This window comes from Mesoplodon densirostris, chromosome 8 (genome assembly GCF_025265405.1).
Source record: "Mesoplodon densirostris isolate mMesDen1 chromosome 8, mMesDen1 primary haplotype, whole genome shotgun sequence".
In the NCBI taxonomy this organism is placed as follows: domain Eukaryota; kingdom Metazoa; phylum Chordata; class Mammalia; order Artiodactyla; family Ziphiidae; genus Mesoplodon; species Mesoplodon densirostris.
In genome coordinates, this window is record NC_082668.1 from 91,539,298 (window position 1) to 91,566,714 (window position 27,417).

At 39.9% G+C, this 27,417-nt stretch overlaps 1 protein-coding gene across 4 annotated transcripts in view; it reads left to right on the top strand.

The window, feature by feature from the left end:
* The window catches only part of MAP3K20 (mitogen-activated protein kinase kinase kinase 20), a 163,881-nt gene that overhangs the window by 100,973 nt on the left and 35,491 nt on the right, over positions 1-27,417 (top strand). For 3 of the 4 annotated variants that reach the window (XM_060107432.1, XM_060107430.1, XM_060107431.1), the window contains exons 9-11: positions 1,365-1,439; positions 7,995-8,101; positions 16,381-16,516. In XM_060107432.1, the coding sequence (XP_059963415.1) occupies positions 1,365-1,439; positions 7,995-8,101; positions 16,381-16,516 (318 nt within the window). Of the gene's footprint in view, positions 1-1,364; positions 1,440-7,994; positions 8,102-16,380; positions 16,517-20,070; positions 25,856-27,417 lie in introns of those variants that run through there. The other variant, XM_060107433.1, reaches the window with a different exon arrangement.

Sequence of the window (27,417 nt, forward strand, 5' to 3'; positions counted from 1 at the left end):
AAAACTTCTCGATAAAAAATACTGTAAAATAAATCTTCTTAGTACAGAGGTTCTCAGCTCTATCACATCCAATGCTCTCTTTATAACAACTATGTTAATGCTTCATCTTCTTCCCTGAAATGAAATTCAGAGGTAGTACAACATTGTATTTTAAGTCAACATGATGCTCTAAATGTAATATAAGGAAGAAGTAAATATGTATTGCAATGTATAAATGCTCAGGCATAACAACAGTAGAGGTGATAATGGAAGTTTTAGATACTTCCACCTATGGATAAATAGAATTCAACAGCTACAAATGCAGAGTAGAAATGGGTTGTATTAATGATTCCAGTACCATGAGCAACACTGTTGTAGGCAACATTTTCCCAAAATCTTGGTAAGGTTATGAATAATGCAAAAATCAATCTGCCCTTGATTTATTTTATTTAGTAGTTGCATTCATAGAATGTTCGGTGTATTTTTAAAATATTTTTTAAAATAGTCTATTTATAAATCAGATTCTAAGGCTCAGAAAATTATAAGCCTCATTGTTTTCTTGTTTTACTCACATGAATGCACACGGGGCATTTGAAGTTTGGTGGAATGCAGGAGAATTTTAATCAGGGCTTTACTATATATCGAAAGATGGCCAGCATTCTTGACCTGCTCCAGGTGCAACCCTCCAGACTTTAAAACAAAAATGTCTCTGTAGATCTGTAAACTGCCCCTGGGGGCATTACATGTCCTTTGAGAACCACTGCTGTACAATGTTAGAACAAGACTAATCCTCACATTATAATCTTTGTTCTATCAAGTCCTTATAGTTTATGCATTTGACCAAAACTAAGCCATAATGAGTCATCCATTCAGAATGTCTCATTTGCTGCTGAGAGAATGTACACTTCTTTAAAGTTATCTCTGTGCTCAAGATGTTTTCAGAAGTTGTACACCTATTGCCAAAGCTGAACTGTTTTCCTAGTTACCTGGCCTGTTTGCATACCTCATAGTTGCCTATAAAAATACAGTGATAGATGTGTGGTTTAGATTTAGTATTTAAGTTCCAACTTGCCCCTCTCGTACTGGTTTCTTTTAGACTTGATTCTATGTTTTGTTGCACTTGTGCTGAACCCTATTTCTTCACCCACTGTGATTCCTCTTTGGAGGAAAACGGTAAAGTGTCTTTAGAGATTAGATGCTATGAACCTAAATGTAAATTCTCGCCAGTCACATATTAATCAATGCAAGTTTTAAATTTTATGTCTTGTTTATGCTACTAAATTAACTCTTTTATACCTTTCAATTAGAATTTCCTTCCTTTAGTGAGAAAATCCTTCTGTTTTGTTTTGTTTCAGTTTGATTTATTTTTTCTTTCCCTGTTACAGAGATTAACCATTCCAAGCAGTTGCCCCAAGAGTTTTGCTGAACTGTTACATCAGTGTTGGGAAGCTGATGCCAAGGTACACACACACACACACACACACACACACACACACACATATATTTTGTTGTTGTTGTTGTTGTTGTTCTGAAATTTCACTTGTTTGTTGGGCTTTGACTTTTTAAAACTTGGGGTAATAAAATTCATTACAAAGCAAAGCTGGGTTGCTGTTCTTCCGAGCCCCAGATTGACTGTGAAGGCTTTCTGTTGACATCCACTTGTCTTGATCCCTAGAAGTCATTACTGGGTCTTTCTTACAGCACTCTGGCATTCTTGAGTCAATAAAAAAGAATTTTGTTACCTTGTTTTTAATCTTTAATAGTAACTGTTGCACCTTCATGTTATACAGATGCTAGCACACAGTGCTTACTGTAAGCCAGGAACTGTTCCAAGCACTTTGTGTATGTTAACTCATTTATTCCTCAGAATATCTCTGTGAACGAGGTAGTGTTATTATCCTCCTTTTACACATGAACACAGAGGTTAATTAGTGAGCTCTCAAGACCACACAGCTAGTAAGTGGTGGAGCTGGAGGATGAAGCCAAGCCAGCTGACATGAGTCCCTGTGCTTAACCACTACACCATATTGCCTTTCTAGCCAAACACCAGGCAAAGGTAGCACTTCTAGAGAATCTTGATACGCACTCCCTGTGGAGTTTCAGTGATGTTTTTTAAGCTATCACAATAGAGTTGGAGAAATTCCAAAAATTAAGGCTTTCATGTGGTTATCCCATTCGAGCATGAATGGCTCATTTCCTTTCCCCACAAAGATCTGTTTAAAAGACTCTTACATACATACAGAAATGTTTATAGGTAAAATGATAGGCGAGTCTTGGATTTGCTTCAAAATAAAGTGAAGGGAAATGGATGACGGTATAGGTTAAATACCGTCATCCATGATAACTTTTGAAGTGATAGGTATATGGAGGGTCATTATATTGTTCTCTCTACTTTCTCATATGTTTGGAATTTTCCATAATAAAAAGATAAAAAATAAAAAAGATCCTCACAGATTAAATATTGGAATAAGAGAGATACACTCAAGGGACTTCCCTGGTAGTCCATTGGGTAAGACACTGCGTGCCCAATGCAGGGTGCCGGGGTTTGACCCCTGGTCGGGGAACTAGATCTCGCATGTGTGCTGCAACTAAGAGTCCGCAGTGCCGCAACTAAGGATCCTACATGCTGGAACAAAGATCCCTCGTGCCGCAACCAAGACCCGGTGTAGCCAAAAATAAATAAATATTAAAAAAATAATAATAATAGGGGGCTTCCCTGGTGGTGCAGTGGTTAAGAATCCGCCTGCAAATGCAGGGGACACGGGTTCAAGCCGTGGTCCAAGAAGATCCCACATGCTGCAGAGCAACTAAGCCCTTGCGCCACAGCTACTGAGGCTGCACTCTAGAGCTTGCGAGCCACAACTACTGAGCCCACATGCCACAACTACTGAAACCCGTGTGCCTAGAACCCGTGCTCTGCAATGAGAGAAGCCGCAATGAGAAGCCCGTGCACCGCAACGAAGAGTAGCCCCCACTCACTGCATCTAGAGAAAGCCCGCACGCAGCAACAAAGACCCAATGCAGCCCAAAAAATAATTCGTTAATTAATTAAAATAATAATAATAAAAGAGATACACTCAAGAAAGGAACTAAAATTTTATAGTTCAAATTTGTCCGGTTTTTCATGGAAATAGGTGTATTACAAACTGACCTTTTAAATAGAGATCTAAAAAGAAAGACTTAAGAATGGAATTTCTCCCTTAATTTAAACACAGTTCCTGTATGACCCCCAAGAAGAATGAATGATGATAACATATACAGCAATTCCTCGGTATGGGGTGGGGGGTGGGGGGTATAGTTGGTTCCAGGACCCCAGTGGAATCCACGGATGCTCAAGTCCCGTATATCAAATGGCGTAGTTGAGTCAGGAACCCCCCGACCATCCTCGGGTTCAATAGCCTGTTCGAACTTGGGTTGATTGAATTCACCAATACGGAAACCTGCGTTTTGTCTAGTGGGAGTAACTCATAACACTTGGTGAGTATGGGGATTGTGTTAGTATCACGCAGAATTCATGTTGAATCATGAGTAGTGGTTTTCAGCACACTGTTCCACACCACAAGTGAGAACAGCTGAACACCAGGCACAGTAGTGCAGCCAGGAGCACAGCAAGAGACATGGACCCGAGAGGTCCCTCTGCCCCACGTGCTCCCTGTTGGCTGGGATGAGCGGTGCTTTGTCTTGGAAGAGTTTGTTGCTGGTTCTCCCCAGCCTTGTGCGTTTCACCTTTGGCCTGGTGAACCAGCAGCCTCCATCTGCTTTCATTCCTGTTCATCAAACTACCCTCACCCTTTTTTAAAGAGTCCTATATTTACTTAGTATTGTTTTTTATTAAGGAATTTAACAGTTTTCAAACTGTTAGTATTTTTATTTAGGTTTATTATTGTTTCATTAGTTTTTTTATGACAAAGTTGATAGGTTTTGAATGGTCTGTCCTGCTCCTGTGTAGGCCTTATTTTAGTGTGTGATTTTTTAGAATATGGGGATTTTTAAGCATTAAGAGAAATGCCTGCACTTTGCAACTAATCCAGTGGAAACTGTAAGTGGCTCTTTGCAAGCTTTCTGTAGCACATTTATTTTATACTATTAAAATACTGCCCTTTTCATACTCTACCACTTATATGTCCGCTGTGGCCCAGTTGGTAATTTTTGTAGTATTTTTCTCACTGCTACTCAAGTAGAAATTTCACCTGAAGTTATGTGTGCTGAATTAGATGAATGCAACTAGATCTCTGTAATTTTAATTATATTTCAGTATGCAAAGCAGGTTTTGAGTTTCTTAATCAGAAACTCTGTACTATGTTAATTAAAATTCTAAGAATATACATTTATGGTGTATTAATTAAATGATAAGTGTAAACACCTACACAACAAGGACATTAGGTCCAGAGTTGATGCCATGAAGCTGGCATGTCTCTATTTAACATGTAGTAAGCTGACCCTTTTTTAGGGTCAGAGGAATCTTGTGTTCTAGCCCCGTGAAGTATGAAGAATGTTTGAGATCAATTTTATTTCCTAAATTCATGGCATTTTATTCTGATACAAATAATATATTCCCTCTATATTTGATTTGATTATTCATCCAGCTCACATTTCTAACTCTCTCATTGCTCTCCTCTAGACACACCTTAACACCTTTATTCCCTGAACATGTTCTTTTCCTTCTTTTCTTTTCTCCCCTGATTACTTCATCATCAAGCCTTCCCTGGTTATTCTGTTTACCCCCGTCCATACTAACTACTTCTTTTCCAAAACCATAGTCTGGGCTACTGCCTTATCTTGTGCTGTTGCTTTTTTTTTTTTTTTTTTTTTTTTTTTGCGGTACGCGGGCCTCTCACTGTTGTGGCCTCTCCAGTCGCGGAGCACAGGCTCCGGACGCGCAGGCTCAGCAGCCATGGCTCACGGGCCTAGCCGCTCTGCGGCATGTGGGATCTTCCCGGACCGGGGCACAAACCTGTGTCCCCTGCATCAGCAGGCGGATTCTCAACCACTGTGCCACCAGGGAAGCCCTGCATTTTTAAAAGTATCTTTTCTTCCTAAATGGATTACAGGCTCCATGAGGGAATAGAGCTAGCTTTTCTTTGTTTCCCTATAGCATCTTCCGTAAATGTAGTAAGTAGATGCACAATTTTTTGTTGACTCAAGTGGCCAGACCAAGGTTTATTTCCCTGAGAGGCACATTTTAGTCCTCTGGCTAGAAGTATATAGCAGTTCAACCAGAAGTTGGTGCCAGTTCTATGCCCAAAGATAGAGCAATAGTTGGTTAAAATATTTTTTATTTCTTTTTTTTTCAGTCCTTAGACTCTAGAGTATTAACACATAGATTAAAATATTCAGCTCACCTATAGAAATACGTTATTTTGCAATGAGGAGGTAGAAATGTATACAAGAGAAAGCTGCTATTAGGTAAATAAATGTTAGATCATTCCAGTGGCTTCCACCAGGTGTTCAAAAAAATTTTTTTTGAAGAAAAGAAGGACGTAAAGGTGGGTATTGGTTCAAGTTCTCAAATGATATTTCTAAAGGAGAAAAAAATAATAGTTAAAGCCCTGAGTTTGATAGGAAATAATGTCTTACCGTCATGTGATAAAACATTTTGAAGTGTTTAAGAGCATAGACCCTGATTCTGTAACTTGCTTCCTATGTGATACTGGGCAATTCATACTTTTCTGAGACTGATCTTCCTTATATATAAAACAAAAATAACAAATAATGTATACAGATGCTTAATAAATTGTTCTGGTTGTGCCTTTTTAAGTAAGCAAAGCCTACGTAATACATAAAAGGAACTTAAACCGCTTGGGAGGAAGATCCTAGACCAAATGCTGTATTCTGTAACCAGAATACTCATTAAATATTAACACAAAATTCTACATTGTTGCTACCTTCTAAATGTTCACTTTGATAATTTCCATCTGAGAGTGTATTCTAACTATAAAATTAAGATTTTTTCAGGGATACTTGCCATCCAATTACAAAAAGTTTTACCTTATCTCAAGAATGATTAAGTGTAGGGAACAATATTATTCTTTGAAAATTTGTCGGTTCCTCCTGCTGCTTTTCCATGAAAAATGAAAATCCTATATTTATTATATAATTAGTTCCTGTACAAACAATTAAAACATTTTTCCTTTTGCAACCTTGACACGTGGTGGGAGAAATTAAAATGGGAACAAATTCAAAGAAGACAAACAGAATTTTTTCAAATTTCCTACTTAAGGCACTTTTCTCTTTGCTTATTACAAGGCTTAATGTACAATCAGTGACATTTAGCTACTTACGCCCTCTTTTAAAACACACACACCCACACATACACCCACACACCCTTGAAAGGGAACAATAATGGGAGAACTCAGAATAAATATCCCAGTTTTATATTCCTAAGAAAAATTGCTTTTCTTAATGTAGGAAGCACTCAAGTCCTGAGAGCAAGCCACCTCAACATTCTTCCTTCTTGTTTTTGTGCTCCTAAATTAAAATGCATGTTTTAATTGCTGCAACGGTAATTTGTTCAGAAATGGTATAATTATGAGGTGTGATGAAGAGAGAATGTACATCATCCTTTTATTATCTTTCTCCATTTTTGTTTAAACCTTTTGTCTCAGTCTTGGCTAGAGTCTAAAGAGATAGACTAGGGTAGTTTTTGCTAGCTAAAGAAATACATCTAACCACTCCTTTTTCAATTTCTAGTAAACAGTACCTGAGAGTTTCCCAGCATCAAAACTAGTTTTAATGTGGAATAAACATTGAAAACAGTGAAGTTATGATGGCTTTAAAATTGGGGAATTTTTCTCTGAGCAACTGGTTGAGGAAATTTTATAAGTTCTGCTAGATTAATAAGTAGATTTCCCCCAACGTTTTATTATAAAAATTTTCAAACATATGGAAAAGTTGAAAGAATTTTGCAGTAAACACTGGTATAACCATCGCCCAGACTCTACTGTTAACTTTTACTATACTTGCTTTATCACATATTTTTTTAAATAAATTTATTTATTTATTTGTTTATTTTTGGCTGTGTTGGGTCTTCATTTCTGCACGTGGGTTTTCTCTAGTTGCATTGAGTGGGAGGCTACTTGCGGTGTGCAGGCTTCTCATTGTGGTGGCTTCTCGTTGCAGAGCACAGGCTCTAGGCGTGTGGGCTTCAGTAGTTGTGGCTCATGGGCTCTAGAGCGCAGGCTCAGTAGTTGTGGTGCACAGGCTTAGTTGCTCCGCGGCATGTGGGATCTCTCTGGACCAGGGCTCGAACCTATGTCCCCTGCATTGGCAGGTGGATTCTTAACCACTGCACCACCAGGGAAGCTCCTATCACATAGATTTCTTTTTTTGGCTGCATTGGGTCTTCGTTGCTGCACATGGGCTTTCTCTAGTTGCGGTGAGTGAGGGCTACTCTTCGTTGCAATGCGCGAGCTTCTCATTGTGGTGGCTTCTCTTGTTGCAGAGCACAGGCTCTAGGCGCGTGGGCTTCAGTAGTTGTGGCACACAGGCTCAGTAGTTGTGGCTTGCGGGCTGTAGAGCACAGGCTCAGTAGTTGTGGCGCACAGGCTTAGTTGCTCCGCGGCATGTGGGATATTCCCGGACCAGGGCTCGAACCTGTGTCCCCTGCACTGTCAGGCAGATTCTTAACCACTGCGCCACCAGGGCAGTGCTATCGCATAGATTTTTTTAAAGACTTAATTTATTCCTTTTAGGAGTCCTTAATCATACCCAAAAGAGAGAATTATAGTTAGTACTTTCCTTACCTGGAAAAATACTATAATCATTCCAACCTTAGGCCACACAATAGAAAAATGACATCTGAGTCTATTATGAATAACTGATTGAAAATAAGAAGTATGGTTCCCTAAACCTGAGCAGTCTGACAGATGTAAAATAACTAAATCGGGACATTACATCATATTTTATTTTATTTTATATAGTAATAAGGTGACTTGACCTTATTACTATACCTGTAGATTTTCTCTTAAAGATCTACTTTCTTATGTCTCAACAAGTGATTATTTTTTCTCCTTCAGAAACGGCCAACTTTCAAGCAAATCATTTCAATCCTGGAGTCCATGTCGCATGACGCGAACCTTCCTGACCAGTGTAATTCATTCCTGCACAATAAGGCAGAGTGGAGGTAGGTGCCTCGCATCCGAGTCACATCATCCGACTTTAAGGGATCATGACTAGCATCAGCCAGGAAGAGAACCTGGAAACTTGATGACAGCCCTGATTCCTTAGAAACTGGGGCGCTTTTTTGTGGTTTTTTTTTTTTTTTTTTTTTTTTGCGGTACGCGGGCCTCTCACTGTTGTGGCCTCTCCCGTTGCGGAGCACAGGCTCTGGACGCGCAGGCTCAGTGGCCATGGCTCACGGGCCCAGCTGCTTCGCGGCATGTGGGATCTTCCCGGACCGGGGCACGAACCCATATTGCCTGCATCGGCAGGCGGACTTTGTGTGTTTTTTGTGTTGGAAAATTTTGGAGATCGAGTAAGCCCTCCATCTCATATGTAAGCAAAGAGTGTTCCTCTAAGCTTGTTGCTTTATCATATGTGTAAGTATTTAGAAAGAATATTAAAGCAGTATCTTCTGAGATAGAAGACGGTTACCTGACATTCCTCTGTATACACTGTGTTAGGAAACTTTGGCCTCTGTCCAGTGAGAAATAAAAATACTGTCTGCTTGGAAATATGCAGAGCGCTGTATCTGTTGATGGAAGAGAGGAGACTGTAAAAACACTTTTAAAAGAAAGCTTTTGATGTTATAAATCCTATTAAATTTTTTCAGGTGTAAACAAACTTAGTAATGAGAGAACTGTATTGTGTGAGTGGAAGAAGTAAGCCCGAGATGAGATATTTGAGCCGGGTCACATGATGCATGAATATAAATAGCGTGTTTGGAAGCTGACATAATTCCTCCTTGACTCAGCAGAGATTTAAGTAACTCATCTCTGCTCCTGTTAGCTATGGCAGTAACGTGACGCCTGGCGCCACCTGCCGATGCCAAATGAATACTGCAGGCACTTAAAAAACGACAATCGTTTACTCCTGTGATTACACATTTCTTTTGGGCTTTCTGTTTGGTGTTTTACAATAACCTTCTTTATTTTTTATTCTTTGGGAATCTCTAGGACCAGTGAGTTAAAATGAATTTTTACTTAGTGATACAAAAGTAATACTGTTTGCTGGAGTCTAGGTGTGTATGAGGGACTTTGTTCTGGGCTGAAATAATTAACAAAACAAACCATGTAAGTAATATTTATTTCCTACAGTAAGAGATCAGCACCAATCTAATCAGATCACTCCCCTTTTAAATCAGTATAAGGGGCTCCCATTACCCTAAGACAAAGGCCAAAATACTGAAGATTCATGACACCCTCTGTTGTCTTGCCTCAGCAGCCTCATCTTAAGAGCATCATTCTACTCCTTAATTTTTGACGTTGGTCCCTGAACACATGCATATTTCTCCCTCATACCTTGCAAATGCAGTTTCTTCTGTATAAAATTCATCCCATTTCAGCGGCACACCAGCCCTGATGCCCAAACCCAACTTAGCTCTTCCTACGACTGCTTCAGATAGTAGCTGAAAAAAAGCACTCCTTTAAGGAGGTGTTTCCTGACCCCAGACCAGCTGAGGTCCCACTTTATGTGCCCTGAGAGCATCTCCTTCATAGCTTCTACTGCAGTGGAAATTAATAAGTAGTTCTGCAGTCTGTTGTTTAATAATGTGTGTCTCGCTGGCTAAAATGTAAGTTAACAAATATTTGGAGAAGGAAATACCACGGTGGTAATAATATTAAAAGACATCACAGTATTACACAAGAGAATAGAAATATGTAAGTTAATTTGTTTGCTTTGACAAATGTGCTTCTTACATTCATTCATTCAGATATTCATTAAACCTCTGCTGGGGAAAGGTGTCCTTTAGGTATTCGGCTCTGGTGATGAGCAGAACAGCCCCAGTGCACATGGAGTGACAGTATTGGATTACTAAACAAAATATACGAATAACTTTCATTACCATTTTGATAAGTATTATGACAGAACATTACTGGACGTCTGAGTGTATATAACCATGAAATCTAATCTAGTCTGAGGGTTTAATAAAGGGATTCTCTGAGGAACTGCTGTTTGATCTGTTGGCCAAAGGATTAGCAGGATTTTAATACTACTATTAATACCCATGAGATAGGGAGTCTTTGAAGTATGTCAACAAAATCAGAAAATAGGGGGAAAGTTGGTAAATTTTCTATATAAAAGTGTAAAACCTCCATAAGACCAAAAGCAATACCCACCATCAGTAAATTTATAAGACAAATGCCATACTGTTACAACTTTTTTCCTATATGATAGATCATTTGTTCTAAAAGTTTCTAGTCTCAGGACTCCATTACACTCTGAAAAATTATTGAGGACTCCAAAGGGCTTTTGTTTAAATGAGTTACATCTGTCAGTATTTACCACATTCAAAATTAGAACTGAGAAAAAAATTTAAATATGTAGTTATTGATTCATTTAAAAGACAATAATAAATCCTGCTTCTGTATTCAGCCTATGGTACTATCCCATGTCATGAAACCTGTGGAAAAGTCTGTACACTTGTGAGAGAATGAGAGTAGAAAAGGTAAATCATGTCTTAATGTTATACTGAAAACCAATTTAACCTTTGAAAAGCTCTCATGAGTCCCCAGATCACACTCTAAAACCACCACTTCTGTCTTTAAAATAACATTTTAATTAAAATATCATATTAAAGGGCCTGAAATGGCATTTCACAAAAAAAGAAGTCAAATGACCTATAAACATGTGAAAAGTATTCAACCTCATTTAGCAATCAAATCAAAGGGAACATAATTTATTCATCAGATTGGCAAAAATTTATATCATGAAAATATCCAGTATTATAAACTTCCTCATACTTCGCTGGTGGGAAAATACTACCTTTTGGAGGACAGTTTGGCTATATAGATCAGACACCTCTCCCATTGCCATTTCATTCCTGAGAAAATAAATGGGAAGGTTGTGCAAGAATGTATGGACATTTGTTTATCACATCCTTTAGAATTATAAAACTGGAAATGAGCTTAAAGTGAAATAAAAGATTGATTTGGTTTTTTTGTGGTTTTTATGATTTAGAAAATTATGATATCCCCACACACAAAATAGTATGGAGCCTTTCATTATATTACAGATCTGATAAATTATTCAAACATGGATGCTACAGTCCAGTCTGTTCAGAATGATTCCATTTATTCTAAAAGAAACACATTTATGTGTACATGTATGTGCACATAGAGAAAAGTATAAAAAGGTCAGTGTTACATATCATTGGGTAATGAGATTATGGGGAAGTGTTTTCTGTGTGTATATCTTCATTTTGTATAATAAACCTGGATTAGTTGAATAAAAAATTAATTTTTTTAATTCTTCAAGCTAAAAAGATGAGAGAAATAAAATTGGTAATACATTAATGTATTTGAGTAAAAGGCAAACAGTTGCCTAGGGGGCTTCCTCATTGGCTGTCTTTCCGGAATTCGTTAATCCTGAGAGCTGGAGAAAGAATATATATCTTTACCTGAAGCACTAAACCACGGTTGGAGAGGCAGCAGAGCTGTTTTAATTGAACTTGGCAATTGGTTAAACACGTGGGGAATAATAATATTATTAATTAGAGTAACAATAACGAACACAGCTGTCATTTATCACATTCTTAACCAGATGCTTGTACTTTATTTGGATTATCTTTTGTAATCCACATAGCAACCCTACTATGTACATCACAGGTGCAAGAACCGAGACCTGGACAGGTTGGACCACCTGCTCAAGATTATACCATGTGAAACAGAACCAGTGCTGACACCCAGGTGGTCTGATCCCACGGGCCTGCTGCGGCGCACACGCTGTGCAGTGCTGTCCCTGAATTTGTGGCCAGTGTCATGCCCTCCACTGGATTCCCTTTTAGCAAAGAGAAGCATCACAGGGGCATGATGGGGTTTTGTTTTGTTTTGTTTTTGTTTTGTTTTGTTTTTTGCAGTACGCGGGCCTCTCACTGTTGCGGCCTCTCCCGTTGCGGAGCACAGGCTCCAGACGCGCAGGCTCAGCGGCCATGGCTCACGGGCCCAGCCGCTCCGCGGCATGTGGGTGGGATCTTCCTGGACCGGGGCACGAACCCGTGTCCCCTGCATCGGCAGGTGGACTCTCAACCACTGCGCCACCAGGGAAGCCCAAGGGCATGATGGTTTTAAGTGATGATTAGGGCAAAACAACTATCCCACTCAACGTGCCAAGTGTCCAAAAGAAGGAAATGCTTTGTCAGGTCATCTGGATATTTCAAAGGACAGCACATTCAGACCACTCCTCTCTTTCCCCTGACTTTTATCTGGTGTCTGAAACCATGCGTCTAGGGTCCAAAGTGTGTGTAAGAAGTTAACGAGTATCGGTGAAGTCGGATTCCTGTCCTGCTCTGGTGTTTCTGGCAAATGCTTGTTTGCTGGTGGAGCTTCCTCTACACATAAACCAGATGGAACATCTAGTCTTAGAAACTTAAATGATTATTCTGAAAATTCTTTTTAAAACTGGGTTATTAAAAACCACATGAACTATGTCCTTTCCTTTTACCTAATAGGTGATAGGCAAGAAATCTAGTGTCAGACCTTTCCTTGTTCATCACATCTTCACCTTGTTTCTCCTCCTATTGACTTATTAGCAATAGTGGCCACGAGCATTAAGAACAGAAAATGTGTCGTCCTCTTGGTCATGTTTTCAGTTCTTGTTGCCCTTTGTGATTGTCTGCAGGCCTGTGGTCACCTCCACTGAGCGAGCCTCATGTCGCTGTGATGGCGCATTCAGGGTCTCTGTCTCTTGGTAAAACACTCTGCTGGTTGCATTCTTCCTTGGTGATCAAAATATTCTTACTCTGGCACACCTTCTTAAAAACAGAACACAGAGATTTAAAAAACTAATCTTTGTAATTTGGATTTTATCACAAATAATTTAATATATAACATTAAATGTAATTATATATTATCTATTTCTCATGTAATATATATATAACTGGGGGTTTTTGTTTGTTTGTTTGTTTTGCGGTACGCGGGTCCCTCGCTGCTGTGGCCTCTCCCGTTGCGGAGCACAGGCTCCGGACGCGCAGGCCCAGCGGCCATGGCTCACGGGCCCAGCCGCCCCGCGGCATGTGGGATCTTCCCGGACCGGGGCGCGAACCCGCGTCCCCTGCATCGGCAGGCGGACTCTCAACCACTGCGCCACCAGGGAAGCCCCCTATATAACTTTTTATGAAGTAATCTTTTATTTCAAAGTAAGTTTCTGTCTAGTAAAAGAAGACAATTATAGTTTATTGCCTGTTTTGGACATGTGGAAAATTTTCATCAACTTAAAACATATTAAACTATATTTTTAGAACAGGAGGGTTATATAAGTGCATCAGCCAATGCATTTGATGCAAAACGGTGCATCAAGAAAAACAGAGGGAACAGCCAGGGGAGCAACTGTCTTTGTGTTGCCCTCCAGGTTTGGGTTACATCTCTCGTGGTGTAGGACCTCGACCACTGCTGTTAAGATCCCAGGGTGTCTGGGAAAGCCTCGTTGGGGAGCGTATTTACTCAGTCAGTTTTTGTTTTTCTGCGACAGCTCTCAGCTTACTTAGCTTACCTAACTGTTGATGTCTTTTCCAGAAGGGCTCAAAATCAGAGTGGGCTCCCAGAGCTGGAACTTGAGATGAATCCTTGGCTTAAATCACAAGTGAAATTGAATGCGTTGGCCATTTACCCTGATCAAAAAGAACACCAGTGAGCTCAGTCTCCCTGGCAGAAGAGTTGGGACGGGGCTTGGTGGAAGCACCGCGTGGGCAGCAGCCCAGGCCCCTGCCGTATCCCACTGGGTGTGCCCAGCTCCGCTGCCTCCGTTTCTCACCCTCTCATTTATTGAAGATGTGGCTCGTTCTTTCTTTCCTTTTTGTTACAAAAGTTTTAACCTAAGGTTTTCTACACTGTGTTTTTTTCCTTAATCCTCCATGTGAAAACTAAAAACACTTATTTATAAATGGGCATCATATTTTGTCTGAAATATCAGGGATAAAATTTGGATTTTAGGATACAGTCATCATTTTGAAAGATGACTGATTTACTGCCTTTCCTTAGGGACTCTAGTGTGACTTGACTTACCTGGCTTTATAATTTTCAGATGGCACCAATAAAAAGGGACGGGGTTGACAGCAGAGGCTTTTCCACTTACTTTCCCGCCTCCCTTGCTCTGAGGTACTTTGCAGACAGCCAGGGAAGTAAAACATGGAGCCCAAGTCCAGAAACACCTCAGTAGCTGTTCTCGGAGTTGGGTTTTGCCAATTAATACCCAGAACCTTTTTGTTTTCCTTTATCTGCTTCTCATCTACAAGGGCATGGAGATAAGCTGTCCACTTATTCTGATTTTCCCTGGACATAAAAAGGCAGACTTTGGCGACATACAGTCATCAACTTAGATCTGGGGGCATCTACCTTCTGTAGTCAAAGTCCCAACCAGGATCGCACAGTCGGACGTGTAGGTGTGTCGCAGGGGCACATGGGAGCAGCTGCTGGCTCAGCAGCTAATCTCCAACCGGCTTCTCTTTCCAGTCCCTTGTTCCGTGTCCTTCTCTCTGCGCCTTCGCTAGCCCTTCCTCTCCTCCTTTCCCTCTGCTTCCCTCCCTCCCTCTCGGTCTCTCCTTCTTTCTCTCAGTCTCTCATTACCGTTGCTTTTCTCACAGGCTCTTCAGAAACTGAAGGGGAAGAACTTCCCACTCTCAGAGCATACATTTAGACTTAAACATGATGACAGCCCTGAAGGAGAAAAAAACCTGCCCTGAGCCGTCTTACCAATTCAGTCTCTATAAAGGACAGGTCTCTGTAACTGGACATACTGTTCCAGGTGGTGAGGTTGGTCAGCCCATAGAGACTGAGGAGGGAACTAACTTGCTTTTTTTTTTTTTTTTTTTTTTGCTGTATGCGGGCCTCTCACTGTTGTGGCCTCTCCCGTTGCGGAGCACAGGCTCCGGATGCGCAGGCCCAGCGGCCATGGCTCACGGGCCCAGCCGCTCCGCGGCATATGGGATCCTCCCAGACCGGGGCACGAACCCGTATTCCCTGCATCGGCAGGCGGACTCTTAACCACTGCGCCACCAGGGAGGCCCCTAACTTGCTTTTAAAATTATTAGAGTTAAAAGGAACCTTAGAGTTCATCTGGCCCAGGGTTCCCACACTTGCCTGATTGTCAAAAAACGACCTGGCTCTTTTATCAGATAATGGAGATTCCTAAGCCCTACCCAGCCCTACTGAATCCTGAGCTCTGAGGAAGGGTCTTAGGAATCTATGTTTTGTTGTGTGTTTTGCCCAGGTAATTATTAGGATCAGGCAAGTTGTGGAGCCCTGATAGAAGATAACTACCACCCCGTACAACTGAGGAGACCGAGTCAAGTTAATCAGTCAGTTACTTGAGCTACTCAGCGAACAGGCTAAGGTGAACTTACTAGTGGTGTGACAGTGATCATCTAACTGGAGTGTCATTTTCCCATCTCTCTCTTTGTGAGATTAGTACCTGTTTCTTGGGGCTGTAATGAGAATAAGATGAGATAATATATAATAGAGCCAGATGACCATAAGCATTTTTTTTTTGGCTGCACCGTGCGGCTTGTGGGATCTTAGTTCCCCGACCAGGGATCAAACCTGGGTCCACGGCAGTGAAAGCCCAAGTCTTTTTTCTTTTTTTTAAAATAAATTTATTCTTACTTACTTATTTATTTTTGGCTGAGTTGGGTCTTCGTTGCTGCACGCGGGCTTTCTCTGGTTGCGGCAAGCGGGGGCTACTCTTGGTTGCAGTGCGCGGGCTTCTCGTTGCAGTGGCTTCCTTGTTGCGGAGCACAGGCTCTAGGTATGCGGGCTTCAGTAGTTGTGGCTCATGGGCGCTAGAGCACAGGCTCAGTAGTTGTGGCTCACGGGCTTAGTTGCTCCACGGCATGTGGGATCTTCCCGGACCAGGGCTCGAACCTGTGTCCCCTGCATTGGCAGGTGGATTCTTAACCACTGCGCCACCAGGGAAGTCCCAAAAGCCCAAGTCTTAACCACTGGACTGCCAGGGAACTCCTGACCATAAGCATTTATTAAATGGCTAAACCAAGACACCAGCTCCATAGCTCAGGCCCCACCCAGTGGTTCTTCACTGCTTTGAGAAAGTATTCTGAGCTTATGTTTCCAAGCTAGAAACTACCTGGTGATTTTGAAGGATATGAAAGATTTCCTATTCTCTGCTCGTTTACTGTTTGGTTTCAAAGCACAGGTTTAGCCTATTCCTTTGATTAAGCATTGTGATGGACCCCTCAGCATGTAACACCTCTTCAGCAAAGTTGAGACTTAAACGAGTTATATCCCTGTGCAGGTGTGAAATTGAAGCAACTCTTGAGAGGCTGAAGAAACTAGAACGTGACCTCAGCTTTAAAGAGCAGGAGCTCAAAGAACGAGAAAGACGGCTAAAGATGTGGGAGCAAAAGCTGACGGAACAGTCCAACACCCCGGTGAGTGCTCCCTGCAGGGTTCACGGATCCCGCACTTAGGAGGCTGGCTGAGCATGGCAGCATGGCACCCCTCCCCCCACCCCGCTGCCTCCTCACTTCCTGCCTTGTGCCTCTACATTAAAGGATCCACATTTATACTCCCGTAGCGCTCCTATCTCTTTTCAATTAACAAAATGCCAGAAATTTAGAAGGAAAGCTTAGCCTATTTCTGGCTCTTTCTCTGAGAACTGTTATTCTGTCAGTGTGTTTGTATATTAGAATTACAAAAATAAAATTCAGTGTATTTTCACACCATCTGCTAGATCCCCAGAGCCTGTGCCTCAAGGCTGATTAACTCTTTAGAGTCCATCGGTAATTAATAAATGTTATACCAAGGCAGCTAGCTGTCTGAGAAAGTCATTGATGTGTCAGAACTTAACCGAGTTTTCCTTCTAAAAGAGAGCTAACTTAATGACCTATAAATGACAAGAATTAATATTCCTTGCTCAATTTAGGGTCACAATCATGGGCAGCAAAAGATCGGAAAAAGACTTCTCTCAGGACAAGCTTCCAGTATTTACTCCACCAAAAAATATCTTGGTTTTTTTTCCAAGTCCTGTATTTGGACTAAGATAAAAATTCTTTGTAAGGATTTTGCTATTTATATACTTACCATGAGCTTATATGTTAACATGATATATTAAAGTCTAGTCAAATTTCAGCATTCTTCCCTATTTTAAATAATTTATTATTTTAGGAATTAAGTATAAATTTATCATTGGCTTTTCCAGGGGTTTTAATGGGCAATATTATGTCCACTTCAAGATCACAAGTAATAATAAGATTAAAATACACTTGTTATGTACTTTAAATTCATTTTTGATAGTTGCTATGGTGATTATACCAAAAAAATTCTTAAATGCCCTTCACTTTGTGATCTTCAAAAAATTTTCCTATTTTTAAAAGTCTTAATCTCCATTTAGCAGCCAATGCCCAACTGCAAAGTATTTTCCAGTGTCTAAAGAATAAAATAGTTTGCCTCCTTTTCCAATTTATGTGGAGAAATAACCTGATTTCCAAAAAAAGGAAAATACAGTGAAGTTAAATGTTTATTATCAGATTTAACTTTTTCAAAAATGACTTTGGTTATCCAGGGAATCCCAAAGTAAGAACTGAATTTCTATGCATAAGACTGTCATGGGACATTAAAACAGTACCACATCTTATAAGTTCAGTGAATTTTAACTTGGCTCTCAAGAAAGAAGTTAAGGAAAGTTTCCTGTTCTGGTTGAATTGGTACCAACAGGCAGACTCAGAAAGCATTACCTTAAGGATCTTCAAGGGAACACTGCTTCTCCCAGAGCTGATGAGAGGCAAAAATACGGCCATCTTCTGAAGTCTGAGAGTTGTGGGGATTTTTTAAGTACATTGAAATCTTAAGCTATAAAGCACTGCATGGCTTGACTCTTTCTAAATGTAGCATTTTAAGAAAAAACTTTAAAGGACCCATTAAAGTATGCTTTAGAACCTTTCTTTAGTTTACTGGCATTAGTTTTGCTAAGAAATTATGGGCTGCCTTGCACACATTATTGCTATTAGTAATGCAGTTATATAATAAATGATGAAAAACTCTGAGTGCACAGTAGGTTGTATGCTTGCGTTTTAAATGCAGAAAACTCTCTGTAAAGGAACTGCTCTGAAGGCTACCATCTAACAATGGACAGCATGCAGCACAATCTCAATGAGATTTTCTTCCTTTTTTTTTACTTATGAAGGCTAAGTTTTCTTTCTGTACAGTACTTGCTTTTAATGTCTCTTCTTCATAGAGCTGGTATTTCTGAAGGAAAGGTTTGTGCTCAGGTATTTTATAAGTAGGTATTTTCTTTTATCCTCACATCAGTTTCTAGTTGACTTTAAATGAGGTTTCTGAGAGACTGATAGAATAAACCTTTTTTAAAAGGAAGCAACTGGAGATTGAGGTTTTCTCTGTGTAGCCTCATCTTAATTATAAAATTTAATATTTAAGTAACGTCATAAAAAATTGTATTACTGCATTTATTTCAAGGAAGGACACTGCTTTCTTTCCTGAAATTAAAACATTAGTTAAAGATATTTGGGAAGGTGAATTTTCCATACACAAATATGAACGATGTTTATTTTTAATGATTGTTGTAGCTTGATGTAGAAATTTTACTTCTTTTAAAAATAGTAGCTTATTTGAGAGGCATTTGTTGAGATCTTAACATAATGTGAGGAAAGACCTATGAAGTAATAAAATAGATAAGCAGCAAAGAGATCCTGAGAGTATCTAACAATTGAAAACAAATTTGAGAGGCTGGGAAATTTGACTGCAAGGAAAGTAATAGCCCGTTTCCGGTGTTAAAGGATCTAAAACAATTTCTTTCTTCCATGTAACTTCTGCTTTTTAGTTGAATTATATGAAGTTCTGATTGAACTAATGACTGTAGAGGTCTTTTCCTAATGGAGTTGATAGTTTTTTTTAAAAAAACTTGATTCCAACTTTAATTTAAAAATTAGGAAATTGGTCCTAAAAAGTACCTTTACATGCAGAATATGAAGGTCATCCCAGAGTTATATTACTTTTTTACCCTTATTTAAACAGCATCAAAATATAAGCCTTAATTTGCTTCTTTCTCAAAGGAAGAGGCAGTAACACTTTGAGATCCTAACAGTTTTACCCCTGAAATGAACAACATTTATGGAAATAGGTCGGCTGTTTAAAATAATTATGTAAGATTGAAAATAAGTGTCTGTATCCGCTCTGAGAAGAATTCCTAGAAAAAAATTCTGCTAAAAGAAGGAAACTTGTAGAGAATAGAGACAAAGGTAACAATCTAAATTAATACTAATTTCCTTTCCTCCCAGTTTTCACATGTATTTACATACTTGTTTATAACTTAAATGTTAGAGACAATCTAGAATTTGTTTACAAGTGAATTATTTCATAAATTGGATAACAAGTATTATATCTGGCTGTAATAAATAATAAAGGAAGACAAGTGAATTCTAGACTGTTTATTAGTTTATAGATACTTCATCTAGCTAAAAAGGTAGCTAATGACCCAAATCTCCCAGTTGACTGCTAAACTGTTTTTATGCTTCCTCTAAGCTTTTCTTCTTTGGTCCAAGGTTTCTTGTTTATTTTTTTTAACTCGAGATTTAATCTCTACTTAATTTCTCTTTTAATATAATAGTTAACTAAATGTTTCCATATGAACGTCAAATTGGGAAAAATTGAGAGAAATTCTAAAAACTACTTTGTTTTAAGGAAAATGAGGGCTTAAAACTTACAACTTCCTTCCTATTTGAAATTTGGCTTGCTGTGGTGCTTTGCAAACCTTTGGTTGTGATTTACTCTGTCATTTATCAATTATGGTAAACACGCTGGAGCCAAACCTGCCATTAAATAAATTCTCAAATAATCCCTTACATTCATTTATTTCACTAATCATTTACCTCTGTGCAGCACCCACTGATTTTGTGGTATCTGTTTCCTTGATATAAATTGGTCCTAATTTCTCTTTTTACTTCTATCCTTTCTTCCCTCCTGATAGCTTCTCTTGCCTCTTGCTGCAAGAATGTCTGAGGAGTCTTACTTTGAATCTAAGACAGAGGAGTCAAACAGTGCAGAGATGTCATGTCAGATCACAGCAACAAGTAACGGGGAGGGCCATGGCATGAACCAAAGTCTGCAGGCCATGATGCTGATGGGCTTTGGGGATATCTTCTCAATGAACAAAGCAGGAGCTGTGCTGCATTCTGGGATGCAGATAAACATGCAAGCCAAGCAGAATTCTTCCAAAACTACATCTAAGAGAAGGGGGAAGAAGGTCAACATGGCCCTGGGGTTCAGTGATTTTGACTTGTCAGAAGGTGATGATGATGGTGATGATGACGGTGATGAGGAGGATAATGACATGGATAACAATAGTGAATGAAAGCAGAGAGCAAAGTAATAAAATTGAAAATGTCCGGGAAAACAAAAGAAACGTGTTATCTCAGTCTGTACAAAAACCAGTAAGGAGGTAGAAAACCAAGCACTACATTTTTAGGCCAATCACATTTATATGACAGTCATTTCTTTACGATTTTACTTTTGATTTGTCTTTGCTTACAGAAAAGGGGGGAGGGGATGAAGCCAAAAAGGTCTATTCAATGAATCAGCAAATGTGGTGCCTGATTATAGAAACTTGTGATTCTATATGTAATATAGCATTTTTAAACTAATGACATTCTGGCTTTTTAAAAATGAATACATTATAGTTTGATTTGATTTGATTTATTCAGTTGCTTTAAAAAACTTACATTTTGAACAAGCACTCTTAACTCCTAATTCTTCTTTGACACTTGATTTTCTTGTAACATACTATGTTTTTTTCCCTTATGGCAATACACCATACTGTCAGAAATAATTGATAGTGACTACAAAATCCAACAATAAAAAAATTGAAATGAAAGGAGGTTCTAACAAATACTTCTCCAGAAATACCTAAGTGCTGAGGATTTTTAATACTTAATAGCACAACTACTGAAAGTAAAACCCAAGAGATGTTTTCAGTAGTATGTTTGCAGGAGAAATACTCTAACTTGAAACCAACAGCAGGTGTTGTGGCACTTTCATACCAGTGCTCACCCTAGAAGCTTCTTAACAGCACACTGTCATATAAGGCTTAGCTTATACTTTATACAAAGAGAAAGAGAGGGTAAGGGATCACACTTCAGGCAGTGTGAGTGTTAATACGGGGGTAGGGGTGTATGCATGTGTGTTTGTTTTCCAGAGGGGCATGAGAATCCTGGATTCTAAATACATGTAGAGATATTTTAAAGACGGAACTAAATATTATAAAAAGAATAGCAAAGATAAGCTGTCCTTACTTAGGCAAAAGAGCAGAATGAAGGGTCCTTTTTATAGCAGATGTAGCCTCCCAGATTTCTCTTTTTTTTAACCCTGACTCAGCCATGCTAGTGTTAAAGAGAAGTAAATGTAGGTGCTGCTCTGAAAACCTAGCTAGCCAGAGAGATATTCTCAGAATGTTATCACAGAATGGTCAAAGCTTGTTTAAACTATAAAACACTCTATTAAAAAACTACAAAACATTTGTAGTTATGTACATACAGAAAGGCAAAAGAACAAAGAAAGACTTTTTTTTCAATCTAAATTTGAAAGCAGTGCCGTTCATTTGACTATTAAACCAAAGTACTTTGGGTGGTTCTTTTTATGGAGGTTTGTTTGTTTTTTTTAATTTTATTTTTGGCTGCATTGAGTCTTCATTGCTGTGCGCGGGCTTTCTCTAGTTGCGGCGAGCGGGGGCTACTCTTCATTGCGGTGTGCAGGCTTCTCATTGCAGTGGCTTCTCTCATTGTGGAGCACAGGCTCTAGGCACACGGGTTTCAGTAGCTGTGGCACGCAGGCTCAGTAGTTGTGGCACACGGGCTTAGTTGCTCCGCGTCATGTGGGATCTTCCCAGACCAGGGCTCGAACCTGTGTCCCCTGCATTAGCAGGTGGATTCTTAACCACTGCGCCACCAGGGAAGCCCATAGAAGATTTAAGAAAGGATATCATCATAGATATTATCTAATACTATTTCCAAGTATATTTGATCATAAAAAGCCTCCTGGAATTTGAAGCATGAGATGCTTCCAATCCCCATTAAGGGTGGAAAATACCACAAAATGATCAGTACTCTGTGCCAGCTTTATTTAGAGCAACATTACTAATAAAATGCTCTGGGGGCTTCCCTGGTGGCACAGTGGTTGAGAGTCCGCCTGCCGATGCAGGCCCCGGTCCGGGAGGATCCCACATGCCGCGGAGCGGCTGGGCCTGTGAGCCATGGCTGCTGAGCCTGCGCGTCCGGAGCCTGTGCTCCGCAACAGGAGAGGCCACAACAGTGAGAGACCCGCGTACCGCAAAAAAAAAAAAAAAAAAAAGTTCTGGGTGTGAAATGTAGACCAGTCTGTATAGAATAGTGATAAATAGAAGGATCTGGAGTCAGATCGTGATTCAGAATCTCTGTGCAATCTTGGGCAAATTATTTAACTTGTATGTCTGCTCACCTTTAACTTGAGAATGGTAATAGTACTTACTTAAAGGATTGTTGTGAGGATTAAATAAAATGATACATGTAAAGCATTTAACACAGTACCAGGCCAATGGTAAGTGGTCAGTTAATGTTAGCTACTGTTAACTATGCCAGTGAAAAGAGACTGAAAAATAAGTGGCTTCTGTAACCTGGAAAACGAAACTATCAATTTCAAGTGCTATTTGTTGAGTAGGATGAGATGAAAGTTAAAGTGAATAGCTTTCAGGAAAGATAAAGAGGACATCTTTAGAACGTAAGGTACACGAGCCGATCTATTCTGTTGCCCTTTGAAGACCAGGCACATGGCAAGGTTTAGCTAGTCTGAGGTGTTTGCAGGCCTTGCTACCACCCACAGACCAGGCAAACACAGAAAGAAGAGGTAAACGTTTCCCCTAGAAGATGGGTTCCCCACATACCCAATCTGATACACTTCCTGTGTCTATGCAAACATAGACACAGATACACACACAGCACAGTATATTGCTGGTGACAAACAGGTGCAAGCATGAATAGGCATCCTGTCTGCACTCAGACATGGAGGCGTCCTCCTTGATTCAAGACGAGCCACTCAAGCAGAAGATCTGAGTGGAGCAGAGGGGATGGTTTTCAGCTCTTGACTTCCCAGCATGCCCTGGGGCTCTGTGCCATGTAACCTGAAGGAGAGCCAGAGACCAGGTAGTTCACAGCCTGTCATTGCACATCTTCCCAGGCCAAGGTAAAGTCATCCATCCCACCAGTATTCATTGAGCCCCTCCTTTGCGCCCAGTACCGTTCTAGGGAACAGCTAGATGAAAATCTGCACTTGTGGAGCTTACAGGCTAGCAAGCAGAGATGGACAACAAACAGAACAAATGCATCATGTAGTAAACATTTGATAAGTGCACGCTGGGAAATGAAGCAGGGAAGGATGAGGCCCATGGGGGAATGTTGTGGACTTTAAAGTGTGGTCAGGAAAGGCCTTACCCATAATGGAATCTCTGTGAGCTGATTTTGGGATCTGTGCACCTTATGTAAGAGTGTAAACCTTAAAAAAAAAAAAAAAAAAAAAGAGTGTAAACCTTGTCTCTCATTTGAGAATAACCGGAAATAAATTTAGAACATATGAAATGAATGGGATGGACATTTTAAAAAATTTACATTAAATAAAAATGTATAATAATAATTAGATCTATTATGATTATACATAAGGTTTTGGTGCATTAATAAAAGCAGCCAAATAAGGCCAAAGGAGAAAGGTAATAACCCAGACCTAGGTTTACCATCATTCAGGTAATATTTCTCTAATCTCTCAACTGCTGCCATTTTCCTCACAGAAATTCCAGAGATGGTCATAGCTCAATACTCTGCCATCAAGAAACTGCAGAGATTTTGGACACAGCAGAATTGATAACCTCAGTGATAAGCTTGAAATGTTCTAACCTAAAATTGGGCTATAGATAATTACTATGTGGCTCTGGCTATTTTACTTTCTGTTCCAAATCAGTGTCTTTCTAGGGTTTTGAACATCCCTGAAATCTGCATCATATAAACAGAATCTTAAAGTGGTTTCACTTGATCTATGAAGATGATTTAGAAGACTTTAGACTCTATTATTAGCCTTATTAAATTTTAAAAGAAATACTTATTAGCCATATGCAGAATTTCTAATGAAGATGTTAATTATACAACTTTTAATTCACTTTTCAGATCAGTTTTTGTGTTGTTGTTTTTGTTTTTTAACATCTTTATTGGAGTATAATTGCTTTACAGTGGTGTGTTAGTTTCTGCTGTATAACAAAGTGAATCACTATACATATACATATATCCCCATATCCCCTCCCTCTTGCGTCTATCTCCCTCCCACCCTCCCTATCCCACCCCTCTAGGTGGACACAAAGCACCAAGCTGATCTCCCTGTGCTGGCTGTTTTACATTTGGTAGTGTATATATGTCACTGCCACTCTCTCACTTTGTCCCAGCTTACCCTTCCTCCTCCCTGTGTCCTCAAGTCCGTTCTCTACATCTGCGTCTTTATTCCTGTCCTGCCCCTAGGTTCTTCAGAACCATTTTGTCATTTTTTTTTAGATTCCATATATATGTGTTAGCATACGGTATTGGTTTTTCTCTTTCTGACTTACTTCACTCTGTATGACACACTCTAGGTCCATCCACCTCACTACAAAATAACTCAGTTTCATTTCTTTTTATTAGCCAGTGATTTTTAATATGCAGTAGATTTGTTAGACTTTTTTTTTTTTTTTAATATTTGTTAGACTTTAACACCAGCTGGGGAATTCAAACTTGATCCCCATGAAAATCAAGGAATTGGGGTGGGGGAAGGTTTGGGAGAGATCTAAAACGATTTCTCATGGCACTACGATGTACACAACTTTGCTCTTAGAGGTTTCATTGGAGTGGTCAGAATTTCATGAAAGATAATTTTAAAACTTACTCTGAGTTAAATCTTGATCCTTCTTTTTGATACACTAGACTTGTTGCTGCCTTTTGAAACTAGCAGTCTACTATACCGCATACATAATAAAGCATAATTTTTCTATAATCAGGTACCTTTTGCTGCTTTGGGGTAAGACTGTTTTTCCATTTAGATGTTAAGCATTTCCAGAGAGAAGAATCTGTTCTGTTCTTTTGATTGTAACATAGCCTGATAGCTGTAGATGCAGCCTCTCTGATGAGAAATGAGCGTCTACCAGGACATCTGGAGGACTAGCTATGTTTCCTCAGACTCCAGCTTAGTTTACACTCTTTGGCCTGTGAGGAGCTTTCTGGCATGTGATTATTTACTTCAGAGCTAGAGTTTCAGGCACCTACATTAACTATTTTATATAGTGTGCAGAATAATAGATCTTTTAATGTCAGATACAATACACTGCACATATTGCTTTTGCACTGTTTTAAAATTTTTGTACTAAATGATAGAAAATATTTATATTCTTTGTGTGAGCTTTGAATAGATGGCATTATCACCTTATTGGGTTTTTTTTAACAAAACGTTTTTCTCAATTATTCTATCGCAATGTTACTCTGAGCAAGTCCTATGCCAAAATCTTGTATCGTGTTTGTATGGAAGATTAAATTTTACTCTTGTGTGGTAAGACTACTCAGTTATTGACTTCATCGTTGGAATTTGATATTCCGACACAAAGTCCACAATGTATTCAGAAATCCAAGTCGCTGTCATACATTTCATTTTGATGTGAACTTTTCTTTGCTTTCCTTTGTTTTAAGACTCCATTTTGCAATAAACGTTTTGACAGTAAATCCCTTTGTTATGTGTTATTGTGTATATCAGAGCTTTGTTAGATTGGATTCCCAACAACCTTTGAAGGAGTCATTATCACACGCATGCCCATGAGTGTGAGCTTCTCTCCTGAAATCAATTGGAATGTAAATAATGAATTTGTAAAGTGATGGAGCAGTCACAAGGTGGATTTTTTTTTTTTTATCCCCAAAGAGAGACAGAAAAGCTTAGATCTCATCCTATAGCAGATACACTGATAATGGTAACAAGTTACAGCAGACATAGAGGAAACAGGAAGCCGCTCTGTGGCTGGAGGTATTAACTCTTCTCCCCTGTTCTGCCAAATTCAAACCATCTTGAAGCAGTGCCTGGCTCCAGCCTTCCTCTCACTAATCTTTGCAAGCAGCATGCAAGAATCCCGCCAGAGCAAGTCTCACACTGAATCCAGTGCCTTTCCCTTGGCGTCATCTTGGTGAACCACCCTCAGAGCACAAGTGAACTGTTTCTCCTCTCCTTCTGACATGAAAACCAAAGATGTTGAGGGTTTTTTTGTTTTTTTGTGTGTGGTACGCGGGCCTCTCACTGTTGTGGCCTCTCCCGTTGCGGAGCACAGGCTCCGACGCGCAGGCTCAGCGGCCATGGCTCACGGGCCCAGCCGCTCCGCGGCATGTAGGATCCTCCCGGACCGGGGCACGAACCCGTGTCCCCTGCATCGGCAGGCGGACTCTCAACCACTGCGCCACCAGGGAAGCCCTGTTGGTTTTGATTAGTTGTTTCCTGTACAACCTTTTTCAAGAAATACTTATCAATTTTGCTCAGCACAACATTTGGGAATTATATACAAATCAAAACATTCCATACAGCCTCACTTCTTCTAAAAGCCAGCCTTGATGCAGCCTTAAACGGCTCTGTAAAGCAGTCTGTTGTTTCTTAAACTAATCAAACAAGTTCCTTATTTCACATTTGATTCTGTGATGGGAAAAGCGAATGACGTTTCTGCAGCTGTATCCAGCTGCCCCGTGAAGAAATAAAACTTGTCATGTATTTTCTTTGATCAAGTTCAGCTTTAGATCCTATTTCTCAAGTCACTTTCGTTCCTACATTATTAAAGCAGATGAGTGCATGTGACTACAAACACCAGGTATTTCAGAAGAGGGAAAGGGCAGTCCTGTGGGAATCGGAGCACATGAGGGTAGCGGAGTACATATAGAGTGGTAGCGATTTATACCCTTGCAACTTATCTGTAGGTCTCAAACTCTATGCATTCAGATTTACTGTAACTAGTGGGTTTTTTAAATAATTCTGCCTGGCCCCCTAGAGTTGGCCGCAGTTCCCCTTTATCCTTGGACATGCGCACACTGTATCTGGAGCTCCCGTTGGGCAAACGTGCCGTGCCCATCCTTCCTTCCTGTCCCGCCTCCACCACTGCCAGTGTCTTGCCTTGTTGCTTCTCACCAGGAGTCACCTCTCTTCTAGCCCTGCTGTGCCAGCTCAAGCCACTATGCCTTCCATCCCCCATGTTAGTCTATGAAACCCTCCCTTTTCCGTGGTATAGCCATAGACATTGAACTCTATACCAGAG